Source organism: Coturnix japonica, chromosome 2 (assembly GCF_054131305.1).
Source record: "Coturnix japonica strain WE chromosome 2, WE-NBRP24, whole genome shotgun sequence".
Classification (NCBI taxonomy): Eukaryota; Metazoa; Chordata; class Aves; order Galliformes; family Phasianidae; genus Coturnix; species Coturnix japonica.
In genome coordinates this window covers 122,638,887-122,655,141 of record NC_140664.1, presented here as the reverse complement: position 1 = coordinate 122,655,141, position 16,255 = coordinate 122,638,887, and the positions used below count along the sequence as shown (strand labels likewise).

At 35.0% G+C, this 16,255-nt stretch overlaps 1 protein-coding gene across 3 annotated transcripts in view; it reads right to left on the bottom strand.

The window, feature by feature from the left end:
* The window catches only part of PLXDC2 (plexin domain containing 2), a 225,650-nt gene that overhangs the window by 18,814 nt on the left and 190,581 nt on the right, over positions 1–16,255 (bottom strand). For 2 of the 3 annotated variants that reach the window (XM_032443073.2, XM_085538689.1), the window contains 3 exons: positions 6,991–7,051; positions 6,487–6,640; positions 5,133–5,171 (listed from right to left, as the gene is read on the bottom strand). In XM_032443073.2, coding sequence (XP_032298964.2) covers positions 5,133–5,171; positions 6,487–6,640; positions 6,991–7,051 — 254 coding nt within the window. The remainder of the gene's footprint in view (positions 1–5,132; positions 5,172–6,486; positions 6,641–6,990; positions 7,052–16,255) is intronic. The other variant, XM_085538690.1, reaches the window with a different exon arrangement.

Genomic DNA, 16,255 nt, shown 5'->3' with positions numbered 1-16,255 from the left:
CATTTTATATATAAACAATGAAGCATCTACTGCTTAGGATTGACGCCATCTTATATATCGCAAAACGGCGAATATATACTTGGCCTTTTAGAAGTAATCTGAGTTAGGAATAAAGCAATTTACACCCCTTCTCCAATTTCTGTTTCAGGGTAATAAAACTGTCTATCACTGTCAGTACTGGAATACCTTGACTTCAAGAAAATATATCAGTACGGATTTTGTTGAACTTGGCAAGTCAAAACCTTCTCTCCACTACCCACTTCCCTGCTATCTGCCTGATATACCACTGTAACTAGGTTACATTCAGCCATCCTTACACCCACAAGCGCTCTTTTTTCATAGCTGGCATTGGATCATTTTATGTGTGAATTCCTCTCATTGAGGAACTTCAGGATGTGTGATAGATGTTTTTGCATAAGAAATCCATACAAGCCAAAAAGGCAACACTTCCTCTGCATGTGTTTGCTCACCACTTTGGGCTGAAACTCTCTTGCTTCTTACTTGGTCCACAGCTAACTCACATCTGCAGATTCAGGTTCACTTTACTAGATCTCCATCTTGATTGGTACATAATGTCTAGACTGGAAGCTGTATTGCTTTGCTCTGTTCGCCTGACAGAGTTTGTGCTCATATATCAAGAGGAAGGACATAATATTCAAGACAGCCAAGCTCACAGGGATACAACCTATTTGAGCTCAGCAGAGACAGTGAATTTTTTAACCCTGTTTTGGAACCCCACTTACATTGGGAATGTGAGCCTATGTGAGGACTGCTCATTTTATGGAGCAGGTATATGGTTTTCCAAAGCTAAGCTTTCTTTTCCCTATACATAAAGCAGATTCCTGAACAGAAGATTAACGATCTATCCAGAGTAATTGTGGGAGAGAAGAATTAAATTTATAGTGGGAAGAATTCTCTGGAAGCTCAGAGGAATCTCCAAAAACTGTTCTCTACTTTTCCTAGGAAAAGCATGCTCTGGACTTCTCAGTTCCTTCATGATAATGGAATATGATTTTCTTGCTTTTGTGAGCTCATTTCCTTAGCATTTGTTAACATTTTGAAGTTAATCCACTGCAAATACTTTTCTTAGTATCAGAATGATTTATAAAGTCCTGATTCAGCTAATGCTGTGAGGAATGAAAGGTGGTCTTTCATGAAGTTGTCATGATATCATGAAGTGTAACCCACAAATCCTGAATCCAAAATCTGTCCAATTGCTATCAATTTTCTATAGGACTCCAGGCAACTCAATAAGTCTCTCCAAGATTGATTGCTTAGTTCACCAAGCAAGTGGATGTGAATGCACTAACACCAAACTAACTTCTCTGTTTATAGAATGCCAGCAATAGCTGTGTTAGCTAAGGATTTACATTCTTCTGCCCTAAAATATCTCACATATTCCTGCAACCATTATCATTCACTGATGTTCAGTTTAGTCTGAGTAGTTTGAAGCAATTATGGTGTTAAAACACTATGTAATATCAGCTGTCACAGAGCTCAATATTTTACCATGGTATTTGGACTGGCAATGCAGCTGAATTCCTAATTCCAAGAGAGCAAAAATTTACCAGGTTACACAAATGATATGAGTAGGTACCCTATATCAGTTTACATTTTACACAGAAAACAAAAGACAAAATAAACCAGTATAAGAAGTCAGAATTAAATGTAAGTTGATGTAAGTTCACATCCAGACCATATTTGAAAAGGTACACTACATAGAGCAAGCAAGAAATAGACATTTCCTTTCTCTAAATATGCTGAAATAGACTTGCTCATGAATGCGCAAAACAGCTTTATTCCTCAGGTAGATGTCTTTTTGCATAGTTTTGCCTTTTTTTTTTTTTTTTTTTTTTTTTTCAACAGTAATTTTGTAATACATTTTGATGAATGAGAAAAGGTAGCAGATTTCCAGGCACTTACTGTTCAACACACACATTTTTCTTCTGAGTTATAAAGCTGAAGGATTGAGAAGGACTCATAACAATCAAATTATCAGAACAAGGTGTCTAAAAAGGTCAAATGAAATGTCTAGATGTGCTGGCCAATCATCTAAATCACCCACCAAGTTCTCATCAAGAAAATACTGTATTACTGTTTTGCCACAGTCAATTGCTCGCAATTTTCATGAAAAATTAGGCTTTTAAATTGTTTAGTCACCTGGGCTGTGTTATAAGAAAAATGAAATAATAACTGCAATTGCAATTAATAACAAAAGCATACATGTGTTCTGCTATATATATATCTTAAATTTAAGAAATACTTTTCTTCTTATTTTAAAGAGAAATAAAATCCAATAAATATCACGATGGCAAGCCAACTATATTTTGAATTGGTTCAGACATGTATCTATTAGGCATCTACCAAGTGTCTATGAAGAAAGAGGCAACGCAGAAAAAACAGAAACAAGCAAGTCTGAAAAGTCTGTTAAAACATGCCTGAAATGACTGTGGGTGAATTACAGCATTAACTTGCAAACTGATTTATCATACAATTAAAAAGTCCACACACTTTGACCTAAACCTGAACCTTAACTTTAGCTGCTGTTTTATAACAGGTGCTTTCCAAAGTTCCAGGTAGAGATGAGATGCAGAATTTCTTTACAGTCCTCCTGTACCCAACAAGGTATTGACAGCTACCATCCAAGGACACATCAAGCTATAGGCCATTATCGATCCAATACAGCTTTGGTTTTCCACTATAGAAGGCTCCCTTTCATTAAAGTTTTAAAGGATCTAGTTAGAGAAAACAAAAAACCCTGTATTTTTGACCTGAAAGAATTTACTCTTTATGAAAAGCTGACAAATCACAGAGAGCTAAAAAACATGCCTACAGAGGCAGAGGTTTTATCTGAGCCTAATCTAGGGGTCACTGGAAAATTCAATACACAGTTGAAGAATCATCAGAAAGTACTTCCTAGATTAAAATCTACATCTACTGTGTGAATGAAAAATCCTGGTGTGCTGTTTTGCTTCTTGTTTGAAGTCAGTTTGTTTTTACTGTTATTATTATTATTATTATTTTATTTCAAAAATGAAAGAAAAAAGCTTAATGGAAATGAATAATAACATCAGTTGTTGGCTTGTTCTAAAATGCAGCAGCTTTCTGCAAGTAAACAGACTTTCTGTATTTAAGAAGAGTCATATCACAGATCCTAGGAAATCACTTTCCCAAATAGACCACAGCCATTCATCACTTTAGTATTCATCATTTAGTTCACTTTCATGGGGTTTTTCTTTTCAGATCTTGGACAAAGAGTAGAGAAGTATAAAACAAACAAACAACAACAACAACAACAAAACCACAACATTTTTTTAAGGCACAACTTTTGAATTATTTCTTCTATAACAGCATACTATTTTGTGCTGTTGATGAGGTGCTTGAGGTGAAGAGCTGACTGGTCCCAAGCTAGCTGCCTGCTTCAGGGTGACTTCTTGCAGGCAGAGCATGGGTCTAGATCACCTAGGAAGACAGCTTATGTACAGACAGAGGGGAAATGTGTGAGCAAAGTGCTGACTGAATCACCTTTTTTATTGATCTCTAAAAGCACTGAGGTGCTTTTCACAACAAAATAAAATGCCATTGGATTTCAAGAAGAATCAGATAAAGAAAGATTCAGGGATATTCCCATAGACAAAATGCCTAATGGTACTGCGCTGAGTTTATAGATGACCTTATTCCAAGGCATTATTTCTGTGTCAAATCCATGTCAAACAGCCTCCCGTGCCTCAGAAGAAAGGCAACCACTGCCAGTAAACTTTCCCTTTATGCCAGTGGAAATATAAATCGTTTTAGTTTGCTTGGCAAATCAACCTCTGCTTTGACTGACTGTTCCAAAACCTGCAGAAATCAACCCAAATCTTTCCATTCTCATCAGCAAGTGAATACAGACCCAGCCTACATCTAATGACCCAACCCTCTTCTAATGAATAGCAAAATGTCATCAGCCAAAAAGGGAGAAGGAATAAACCTCAGTTATTGGTTCTTGAACCAACAAATAAGTTGACAAGAGTAGTCCTCCACAAAGTCTGATTTAACAGAGACTTCTATTAGGGAGTCAAAGTGGTCATATTAACTCACAGAGGGGAATGTGCATGGAGGAATGCAAGATCTCTGCTCATACAGACATACAGATATAAAGTAGATGTTTTTATCAATAAAATGTCACATAATAACTCACTACTGTGAATTAGTAATACTGAATCCGATAAAGGTTGCTTCAAAAGTACTGCCTCCTATTTTATTATACTGGCCTACAGCATCAGGTGTGGATGCTGGTGCTATGGCAGTAGAAGTTGAACCTTCCCATGAATGTTCCATTACATTTTGTTGCCATGTGGCAGATGGCAGCAGAGTGGCAGTCTGACAGAATGACATCTAACATTGAAGTAAAAGTGTGGAATAGAATAAAAAAATTGCACCAAAAAATTTTAGCCATTGACATTTGTCTGTGCTTACTGAATGTTCATGGAGACCAAAAAGTGAATGTGAGCACAGTGAGGCAATGAGTGGTGTTTCAGGATTGGTGACAGTGACAGAGGCTCACCTCCACTGGTGCAGATTTTGACAAGCATGGTATCCAGGCTCTTGTTGGTGGATGGTGAAAATGCACATTTAATGGTGGTGTCTGTGTTGAAAAATATTGTTTTGTAGCTGAGAATTTGCTCTATCAAGGCGTGCTATCTGCTCTTTCTATTTGTTGTAGTTCCCATGGAAATAAATAGGAGGCATTACTTTCAGAGTGACTTATAGTCACTCACAGTGATGTATTATTTAGAATTAGCACCATGTCCTCTGTTAAAACAGCTAAACAGTGCTGTATTATTATAATATAGAACTACAGTTAATAACTGTATTAATTCAGTTAAACTTTGTCTTTAGTATGTTTTTTGAAGCTAATTAAACCTATTGTTTTCTTAAAGCCTTACAAATAAAACTGTAAATATTTAATTTACTAAGCAGTTGCTAAGCTTATTCATCCTTCAGCTCTTCTGCAGAATTGTGAAAGCCTGAAGTCCCTTGGGAATCTGGTAGAAGCTATTTCTTCAGCCTGATTTTGATTAATGAAGTTCAGTGGGGTGTAATTTGACAAGCCACTGACATTATTTACACACAAAAAAATCATCTCTTACCTCCATTATCTTTTAGGTGCAGTGCTATCTTGGTATCATCTATAAAGGAAATCAAAGTTAGTTGTAAGAAAACATATTTTTCTAGATCATGAGTTGTCTTAGGAATTATTTTCTTTCTATCACTGTACAACTCCACTCCCACAATTAAAAATGTTTTGGTACTTAATTCAATGAGAATTAGATCATGATGTTCTTACACTGAGCAAGGTTTTACTTCATATGAGTTTGATACAGTGTAAAGTAGGATTCAAAATGCTGCTAAGGGCACTACAGTCCACACCATATCACTTAAAAATAATTCCTCTTTGTTACACATTCATTTTTGAGCATTCTATCATAGTAAGGACTGCAGGAACCACTACAAGACAATAAAATAAAGCAGTGTACAATTTCTTCTAAGAATTATAGAAAAGCCTATCAGTTTTAAATGCTATTTATTTACATATTCTTTTTCTCATAAGAAAATATTAGCAAGTGTGCATATTGCACATGGCAGTCCAAATCTTGCACTGACAGTTTTTAAACTTCTCTTGTTGCAAGCAAACCAAGTCTTAGCAGTAGATTCTCAATTTATAATTTCTACAGCTTAAAATGTCTTGTCATAAGCCATTCTGCACACTCCTGGTATTTTCCAATATGTTAACATATAATTCCAATAGACATCTCTCACCTGCTTTATTCTACTTTATAGATACCATGTGATTAATATGGGTTTACTTTTCTATTCAGCTGAATTTTCCTCAGAAGTAGGAAGGCAGGATATCTCATCCACAGAAAGGGAAGATTTAAGCAGCAGTGAAACAAGGATGAGAACTGACACACCATCACTTACCCATCTAATTCTGCTCAGAAGCTATAGAAACAGTGAGCACTACAGGAAAATATCACTGACAACTAACCAAAAAAACTAAACCAGAAACATTCAAAGAGGTAGCTAATTTGGGTTATCTCCAGTTTTCACCAAAATACAATACTCAAAGGGATCCAAAAATCATTAACTTTCTGCTGGATGTTTCATCAGTAATTTTAACAGGATCTTATTCATTTCAGTAGGTTTGGCAACGTGGCCTGATAGTTAAAGGGACACAAATAACTCTTTGTAACCACAAGTTCTAGGGAAGTCTGCTCTCCTGGCACTTCCTCCCTCCATCTTCCAGCTTTAATTGCCTTCAAGCTTACTTTGCAATAGAAAGATTAAATAAAAAGTTAACATCAAATACTACTTTGACTAATTTCCCACTCTTTCCATTGCCCCCAGAAGAAAAGAACAAAATGAACACAAAGGAAATATATCTTTTTTAGACTTGTAAAAGACATTTTTGCACTATAGGCTAAATTAGTCTATATAATTCACCTTCTGTGGGTAGGCTGGTTGGCAGCTGGGAGCTGGTGAATCCTCTGGTGGTTGTTAAAACTCTGAACTTTGTTGTGGTTGGTTGAAGAGTGGTGGTAGAGTACAGCGGTGTTTCAGTTGTGTCTACATTCTTCTCACAAATCTTATCTTTTGACTGTTGGGAAAAAAAAAAAATCAAACACTGGGAAAGAACCAGCAATAAGATATTTATTTTGAAAATCTTGAAAATGAACTGCTCAGGTGCAGGAGCACCCTGAGTGCCTCTTTTAGTGTAGGTCAGTTCACCACTACCAGCATCAGGTATCTTTTTCTTTCATTCCTACTTCATGAAAAGAAATTAAAATATACAGTTTTTGGTACTTCTATTATTAATTTAAAGTGTTTTTACTTTATGTCCACTTTATAAAAATATACAATGTGTCTTTCACTTTGAAGCCCTTCTTTCTAGTCTGATAATGAAAAGCATCGTAAGCATATCTAATGGGCTGAAGACTACTCACATACCTCCTCAGGACAGCCACTGTCTACCCAGTCTTGTCGGTGACGGTCAAATCCACTGGAGCATCTTTAAACAATGAAATAGATATAAGTAAATTGTCCAGATGGAAATAGGAGGAAAACAAAAACAAGAAAGGACAGGAGAGGAAGAGAAGAGAATGATGGAAGGAATACTTATTTTTAAATCCATATGACTTACGTTGTATTATTTCTATTCAAGAGGCTGTTTCTCGCAATAGGAGCTAATCATTTCATCCATTTCAGTCAGTGGCATTTTAGTGAGATATTTATTATTATACATCTTTTATTTACATTTTTAAAATAGGAATGTGTCCCTTATACAAGATAATTACACTTAGGGCTACACAGAGCCATATGATTTTTAAGTCTGATGACAGCCATATGGATGTAAATAGGGTTAATTATTTTTGTCCAGGAAAATGTGGTTCTACAGAGGATGTAATGAAACAGTCACTTCTTTTATCGGGCAAGGTCATCTGAAACATCAAGATACACATATGAGCATGAGATCAGTGTTCATGGCTTTAGATAACGGCTCCACTGAACAGTCCTTATGACAATTTGAGAATACTACATATCTGCTTCTACCTTCTCAATAGCTATAGAAAATTTGGATGCATACATATTTCTTATCATATCAGGTGAGGTTAATAACTTGTTTTCAGTGCTCTTTCTTATTTGCAATATGTGACGGAGAAATTTCAAGGCAGCTTATAATGTTTTAATATAATGATTCCAGTGGCAAAGCACATCTTGCAAGCTTGATACAGTAACTTATTCTGCTAGAGAACTAAACCATAATATCTTGCTTTGAAAGTGATTCTCCTCCAGTTAGGGTTTTTAAACATTTTTGCATGTCCAGATGATGTCATTTGGCACCAATGGTCATAACTTATCTGGTTGGTAATGAGACTAAGCAAGCAAACAAGGCAACTACTACAGCTACTTGTATTTTTGTGGTAATTTTTCATTCTCAATAACATGCCAAGATATGCCAAATGCTTATACATGTCAGATAAATACAGGAAACATGGTCTATTTTGGAAGAATGGAGAACTGGAATTATTTTTATAGAAATACAGGGGATAAAATAATTGTAACAAATCCCCTGGTATTACAAAATTCTTTGTATAATTATTCCAAGTAAAATCTACATCTTTCACAAAATATTTTGGGAAAACGTTGTCTCTCTCTAGATATATTTGCATTGATTTTCCTTCTACCTTTTGCAATGGTAATAAAGAAACACACTCTATCCTAACAGATGTCATTTATCACTCAATTCATAGCAACTGACTTTTCCAAAAACCTGTTGCAGTGAAAAAAAGTATCCCTCTCAAACAGAAAAGTATCACAGAGAAGTAAATAGATTTCAGATTTGTCAGAAATACTGACAAACATTAAGAATTTTTTCCTTTTCCTTGCTGTCCATGTCCAGTTCTGGGCTCCCCAGTTCAAGAAAAAGAAACTACTGCAGCGTCCTGTGGAGGGCTACAAAGATGAACACTAGCAAACCCACTGTATCTCATTCATACCATTCTGTCTAAAATCTAATGAGTTTTCCTGTTATGAACTTCTGAAAATGAAGTCCAATGTTTAGATAAAATATTGAGCTACTTCACAAATTCCTACAACAGTGGCAAGTACATATCCATGCTAACTCAGACCCATCATACTTACATCTAGTAGGGATTAATGAACCTTTATCTTAGACCTAATCTTGCATTTAAATGGTGTCAAACAAAAGTTCCAAAGATTAAATGAAAAAAAAAACCACAAAAACCTTATCACAAATGCAATCATACACAGTTCTGATTTTCTTCTAACAAATGGTTGAAATATGGTGGCAAATAACATTGCAGGAATTGATTTTTTAGAATGGCTCATTCAAACATGTAAATCAGATATTTTTCAGATGAATTTATCTCATAGAAAAATACATCAAAATCTGCAGACTGTTTATTTAACATTTTCTCTTGATGCAGTAATGAGTCCAAACAGGAACTAAATGTGCTTACTTTCAAGTAAACTTCATCAACTTCTTTTATGGCATATGTCACTGATACTTCAGATGTAGTGGCTACCATCATTGTTGTGTCACTGGGTTATAAATCGGAAAACTGTCATTTCAATCCACCGCTTGCTGTATTGAATGCATTTTTAAGATCTTAACTTAGTAGCATGTGGATAATTCCCTGTTGCCATTAGAACATTGCAACGGATTTGATTAGCTATGCTATTTATGCCATCTGTCAACATGGCCATTTTACAACAACTTCATTTTCAAGTGATGACCCAAATCTGCTTTTAGCAAAGCAATAACAAATATATTCTGTAAAATGAGAAGAGGGACATTCATAAAACATAAAGAATTCTGAGGAAGCTGGGAGTACTGGTCCAGGGAGCAAATGAAGAATTAAAGTCTTTGCATGTATAACAATAATGATTTCTTATAACTAATGCAGCTGAGTCTTGGTAACAGAAAAGATATCAGAATCCTTCCATTGGACTGTATATAGCTAGAATAGATATGGAGATGTCATTAGAACTACCAGATGCTATGTATCTCTATTTGGCGAGGAATATTTAAATGACAAGAAGTGCTCATTAAGTGCATGAGCCAAAATTCTATGCTTTTTTTCTTTTAAGGGAGTTCAGTGAGAATTAATAGTAATAACAAATCATACGCCCTTTACACAGAAGACTCATCAAGGTTTAACTTGTAAAAGCTAGAAACATAATGGAAAATTACTGGGATGGACACAGTCTGAATGGAAAAATCTTTTCACTAGGTTGAGTCAGTACTAAAACAACCAATACCATGTTAAAAAGTACATGTGACTTTTAACAACATATATACAATGGATTTCTGGGAACTAAAAAGCATTACAGAGATTTGAAATGATTTCTTAAATACAATGTAATTATTCAGGTGAGTTAAAATACTTACTGACTCTTCTAAATAAAAAGTTAATCTAGAAAACAAAGTGGAAAATTGAACAGATAGAAGTCTTTTCTGCTTTTAACCAGAAAAGAAGTTACATAACCTAATGAAGAGCTGATAACACTAGCTGGGCTTTTGAGTTAATTAAGAGAATAATTAAAATATTGTAAAGTAGAACTTCACAAGCTGAGGAGCTGAGGATACTTCCATTCTGAATGAATCTGATGATGAGATATGAAGTAAAACTTAAATGCTAAAGATCTTGGTTCAAGTAAAAAATAATCAGCATTTTTTGGGAAAGAAAACACATCAGACATTGTTTGCTCTCAGTCTGCACTTGTCTCTGCTTCCTGCAAAACACTCCATTTTGGTACCTCTATGCTCAGAATATCACGTTCTCATCACATAATCTGCCTGGGAAAATATTGTACTTTCCTTCCTTGGTTACTTTCCAGCTTCTCTTGGAAGATACAAAATTTTATCAAATGAAGTGTGACTGTGAGTGAATGAAGTATGATTGTATTTTTCACTAAAAGTACTGCCTCCTATTTATTTCTAAAGAAAATAGAACATATACAAGAAGCATAGTAACACTATTTGATAGACCAAGTTCTCAGCTACTGTACACTATTTTTTTCAACATACAAAACATATATTATCAGTATTAGCAAATTCATGCTGATGAGCCAATAAAGACACTCTTCATTTCATTGTGTGAGAGCAGTGTGTGGCTGTCTGGAATGTGTCTTGGTTTTCACACTGCAGACAGCACTGCTGGAATGCACTACCCATCATCTCACTGTACTCACATCCACTGTTTGGTCGCCATAGATGTTCAGCAAGCACCAATGAATGTCAATAGGTGCCATTTTTCTGCATGGAGAAATTCACCCCTTTGATTCATATGCACTTCCATGTCAGACACCACTTTGTGAGATCTTCCCTCTGCTGTCATCTGTCATATGGCAACAAAATGTAATGGAATATTGGTGGGAAGGTTGCACTTCTACTGCCATACCACCACCATCTGCATCTGACATCACAGGCCAACAAAATAGGAGGCGTTATGTTCAGAGCAGGCCTTGTATGTGGTGTATTAAAAAATACTTGCACTTAACTAGCTCAATACAAGCAATCATATACCTAAATTTAAGCATAAATATATATATATGTATACATATATATATATTATCCTGTCATAAAACATCTTGCTTAATTAAAATTTATTTTGGAATAGGATAATTTTTTGAATAGTTTAGAGGACTAGTTCCTACTCCGTTGTTACAAATTCTTCTCTTGAGCAGCTAAGGCAACACGCCTTAATAAGAGGATTTTAAATATACAGCAAAATAGTCTGTACTGTATTAACACTTCTGAAAAAAAAAATTACTAAATTAGAGTGAATATTTGTATATTCACATGCATGCCTGTAATATTTAATTCCATCATCGTATTACTGTTTCATATCACAAAATTTACAACATGCAGGTGATGACAAAGACAATCAAAGAGATTAGTGACACAAATTCCAGAAGGCAATCTGCAACCTGATAATTGTTCCACAATTTCATAGGACAGGAACTAAAATAAAACAAGTTACACTCTACAATATTGTGTAAACAAAGTGCAAAGTTTTTAAACAGTATTTTTTTTCATCTGTAAAGAAGCTGTCTTATACAGTGAAAGAGACTGTACAAGTGAGATAATATTAATAACTGACATAACGTGGATAGTCATTAAGAAATAAGGACTCTCACTGAGAATTCTTGCTGCTGCAAGAGTCTAAGAATGGAAGTCGGCTAAAAGAGGTAAGTTGTATTTTCAATTTAAATAGAAAGAAATAATCCTAGTTTAAATGGGAATTGTTAGTGTTCTGATTAAAGAAGAATAGGAGGTTGGTTTTTTTTTTCTGTAATATTGATGTCACAACAACAAAGGAAACATGCTGAAAAGCAGATAAGGAATAAAAAAGAAGTTTTTAATAAAGGTCTGCTTTGAATAGCTAGAAGGAAAAGGAGACTGTAAAATGGACCTGGATTCAAATTTATGAGATTACGGTGTCAGATTTTCCAACAAAATAAGCAGAAAATAATAACCTCTAAACATGTTCTCTGGGAAGGAGCTGTACTGAAATCTATTTCTGATAAGCACTATACTTGTTCTAAAGCACTATTGGGTATATTTTACACTCTGGATATTGACTAGCCCAATTAACCTCTCTTTCTTACACTCACATGTTTTTTTTTGTTTTTTTTTCTGAACTATTTCTGTCTTTGACTATTAGAAATGATCTCTTTCTTTAACTGTAGAATGCTCTTATGTGTGTGGGTCGTTTTTCCCCCCTCAAATTACGTTACATTTCATTCTTGTTAAATAGATCTTAAAAATGGCTTGTTGCATTTTGAAAACTACTTTATATGTTTTACATAGACATCCTCCAGAGGTACTTTTACTCATCTTTTTAAAATAAAACCATGAAGATCACCTTTGGGGAAAATATCTCCTTTTCCACTTTAGAGATGAAGAAATAGAACATAGGACAGATTCAGCTGAGGTAACAGAACCAAGCTCAGAGTTTCTGAAATCCAGATGAGCATACAAAAAGCCACCAGTGCTATGCTTCCTATAGTACTCCCAGATATATCAGATTGGAAAGGATATTTCAGAACCCCATGTCTGAGGTTGCATACACTAAGGCACCAACCTCATTCATATGTTGGACAAACTCCATTCAGATTCATATACTTTTCCTGGTATTTTGCTCCTTTATAAAGCACACTGGCATAATATTAGAAGTAGTAGAGATCTTCTGACAGGCTGAAAGCAGCCTGGTGCTGCTGGTACATCTGTCTGCATTTCTGTTATTACACCTGAACTCACATTTTTGAGTAATAGTTCACATAGCTACTTCAGCACCAGTGGGCATCAGCACCTAAGCTATTAGCAAGAGAAGTGCAGAGAGATTATGGTTTAGCCAGAGTATGCTACTGCTCCTGTAATATCTCATTTACAAATTGAAAAGGAGTAAGAAGTCAAAGGAAGCAGGAGCAATGACAGCAGAAAAAAGTGACAAACTGAATGCTTAAGACAGGATTTAAAGTGTTCATAATGTGTGCAAACAAAACAAGAAAGCACAAAGAAAATACACAATTTTGTATTTATATTCATAGTACTGCATTTGTGGAGGCTGATATTTAGTCATGTATGAATCTCAATGAAAATTTAGTTCACCTTGTTGCACACTAACTTTCCATAAAATCATGTTAAGATCTCTATGTTCCACAGTGGTACTTTTAAATTAAAGACTTTGGTATCAGTGAGAAGCTTACACTGTCTTAAAAATAGAATTGCCATTCCACTTAAGACATCTTGTGAGGCTACTTTCTTCCTTTTTGAAACAATACCATCACTGGGCTCACTTAGTTTGAGAATTAATTCACTTTCTTTTCCTGCTTTGCTCAGGCTTGCCATGCATAAAAAATTCTCAATTATTGAATGCTAATTTCCTAACAGATTCTTGTAGTTCATGTGTTCAAATTAGCTTGTCAAATCAAGAAAGAACAGCTTGGAAAAGATTTGAAGAAATTGGGTGTGGAACAATTTTCTGCTCAATAAAGTATAGATCTATTTCTCATTCATATTTCTATCAATGTGGACAAATCTACATGTTCATTCATTTGTTGCACTTGATAAAAATGGCCTATTGCCGTCTCTTCAACAGAAGTATGGAGTACTTTAAGCAAAGTAGACTGGCAGACTGACAGAATTTCTACTCAGATATTCAATATGATTGTTCTGTAATCAGGAAAGTAACAGCATACAAGTTAGAAAAATAGTACTGACATTACTCCCAATTTATCACAAGCTAGATTTGATCCAATTCAACAATCTGCTTATTAAGACCCAGGTGTTAAGACTGATATATTTTCTAATAAAACCACTTCAGCATAGAGAACTGATGTTGGTGGAATGCAAATTCTAGAGACAGTCAGTCTGGGCACATTTCCTGCTTTTGCCCAAAGCAGGAGCATAATCAGCAAATTCATGAATTATGCCCATTGATAGAATGGAATTTGTTTTTCAGAATACACTATATTTTAAATCTCTAGGCCTTCTAAAGCATTTAAAATGAGATTTTCCTTGTCATTTGTATATGAATCTATTACACTGATTGGATTATATATGCTCCCTCTGGTGGTTTACTTAATCCATACAAATGTCTCTCTCTCTTTTTTTTTTTCTTCTTGGTAATTCAATGGCTAAGATACTGAGGCTGATGTCGTAATAAGAGTACACTATTGTCAGCTAAATGGCATTGCAATAAAAACAGCTTGAACATAAAGAAGAATGTTTTCTCCTCATCTTTGAATTTTAAGTTGAAATATGGAATATCCCTGATGCAAAAAAAAAAAAAAAAAAAGAAAAAAAAAAAGAAAAAGAAAAAAAAGAAAAAAAGAAAAAGAAAAAAAAGAAAAAAAAAGAAAAACAAAAAAGAAAAAAACCAACAGAATAACCAAGGACAATTGTACATGCATGCCCCAAACATTTAATGACAGCATTTAATGAAAACTGAGCTCTACAAATGGTAGGTAATGAATGTTAGGATGGGAGTAAACAGATGTTCAAACTGAGGCAAAACCTCTTTCCTAGCACAGTACAAACTGTTTTGCTGCCTTGCAGTGCAATGCCCAGGTTGTTCCTTCATCCATCAATTCCACAATAAAACTTCATTGAATAACAACATATAGAATATTTGAAGAGTCTACAGAGAAGATTTAAGTTAAAAACTCATAGATATTTATTTTATTTATTGTTTTGGTAAAATAACCTAAGGTGATTTTATTAATCTTCACTGCACAATAAAGCTAATCAATCTGTATTGTCAGTTGATGATTATTTTTGAACCCGATCTTGTCCACTGCCTTTCTTTGCTCTGTAATGAAATCTATGACCTTGGCTGAAGTATTAGCTATAGAATAAAAATGAGATGGCAGACACATAACGGTCAGCTATTTGTAGAAAAAGATCCTGTATTTCTTATTCATATATTTTTTTCTAAGCCATGGTTTTAATGCAGTCAGATAATGTAATAATTATTTTTATTCTAATACCGGTTTTTCTAACTGATAAGTATATCTGACTACATATGATTGTACTAGGATATGTGATTCAGCAGTTATTTTCCTCTTCCAAGATTTACAGATGTTAACCCAGATTTAAAAGTTAACTGAACATGGTCTCATGGTTTCATATATATATACATGCATTTTAAATTCCTATTGCCATGAAGGCACTGCAGAAAACTATCACTTCATATTTCAGTTACTGACTATTTTTTTCCTAAGAACCCCAAGTGCCTAAAACTTTTCCCTTCCCTAATTTCCAGTTAATCAACATGGTATGCAAAATAATTCTGTTCATTACCTGCTTAGATGGGAGCAGTGATTATCATAAAAAAAGATCAAAAATATAAAAACTTACTTAAATCCATTTATTGCTACTATTCGCTGACATATTTCTAATTTTCCACTTGGCTCAGAACAGACTCTGCATTGTAAAGCAGTCAGAATTCAGTTTACACAACTACTGATGTGCTTTTCATTCACGGGATATGTTGCAGAAATGGGATTCCCTCATCATTTTAGTTCAGGATTGTCTTGAGACTGCAGGAAGCTTTGAGAACTGCACATGCGATCACAGTCAGAATAACCGCCTAGAGCACACAGAGTCCTGGCTACCACCTCCCATAGAGACCCTAGCACAGGGACTTGTTCAGCCTGCTCCAGGGCGCATTTCAAAGGAAGACTTGCACTCTATGGATCAGTACCATAAAATAACACAGAATAATCCAGGAGGAGCTGCTCAAAGCTGGAGTCATGCAAGGGTGTTATGTATTTCAGAGCACATGGTTAAGCACCTCACCAGTTAATGGATCTGGGCTCCTTTTAGGGATAACTTTAGTTCAGAGGACCCACATTCAATTACCCTTGTGCCTCGATGAATATTCTAGAAGGGTGGTGTCGTGCATATTGAAAGAATGAGCTTTGTGGCATTCAATAATTTCAGTGCTCAGTCCTGCTCAGGCAGCTATAGGCATTCCTTCAAAAAAATGTATTTGAGCTCTAGAGACCTTTTGGGTTTTAGATACTTAATTCCAGCGTTTGCTGAAAAGGTACTTCTAGTACTGCTCTTATTCTGCTTAACTTCCCTTGAAAACGTAAGTGAGACAGCTAACAAAATTCCCTGTGGTCTTATAAGTGCCCCTGGTATGCAGCAGAAAGTTGAAGGATTAGAAATTTGAATATA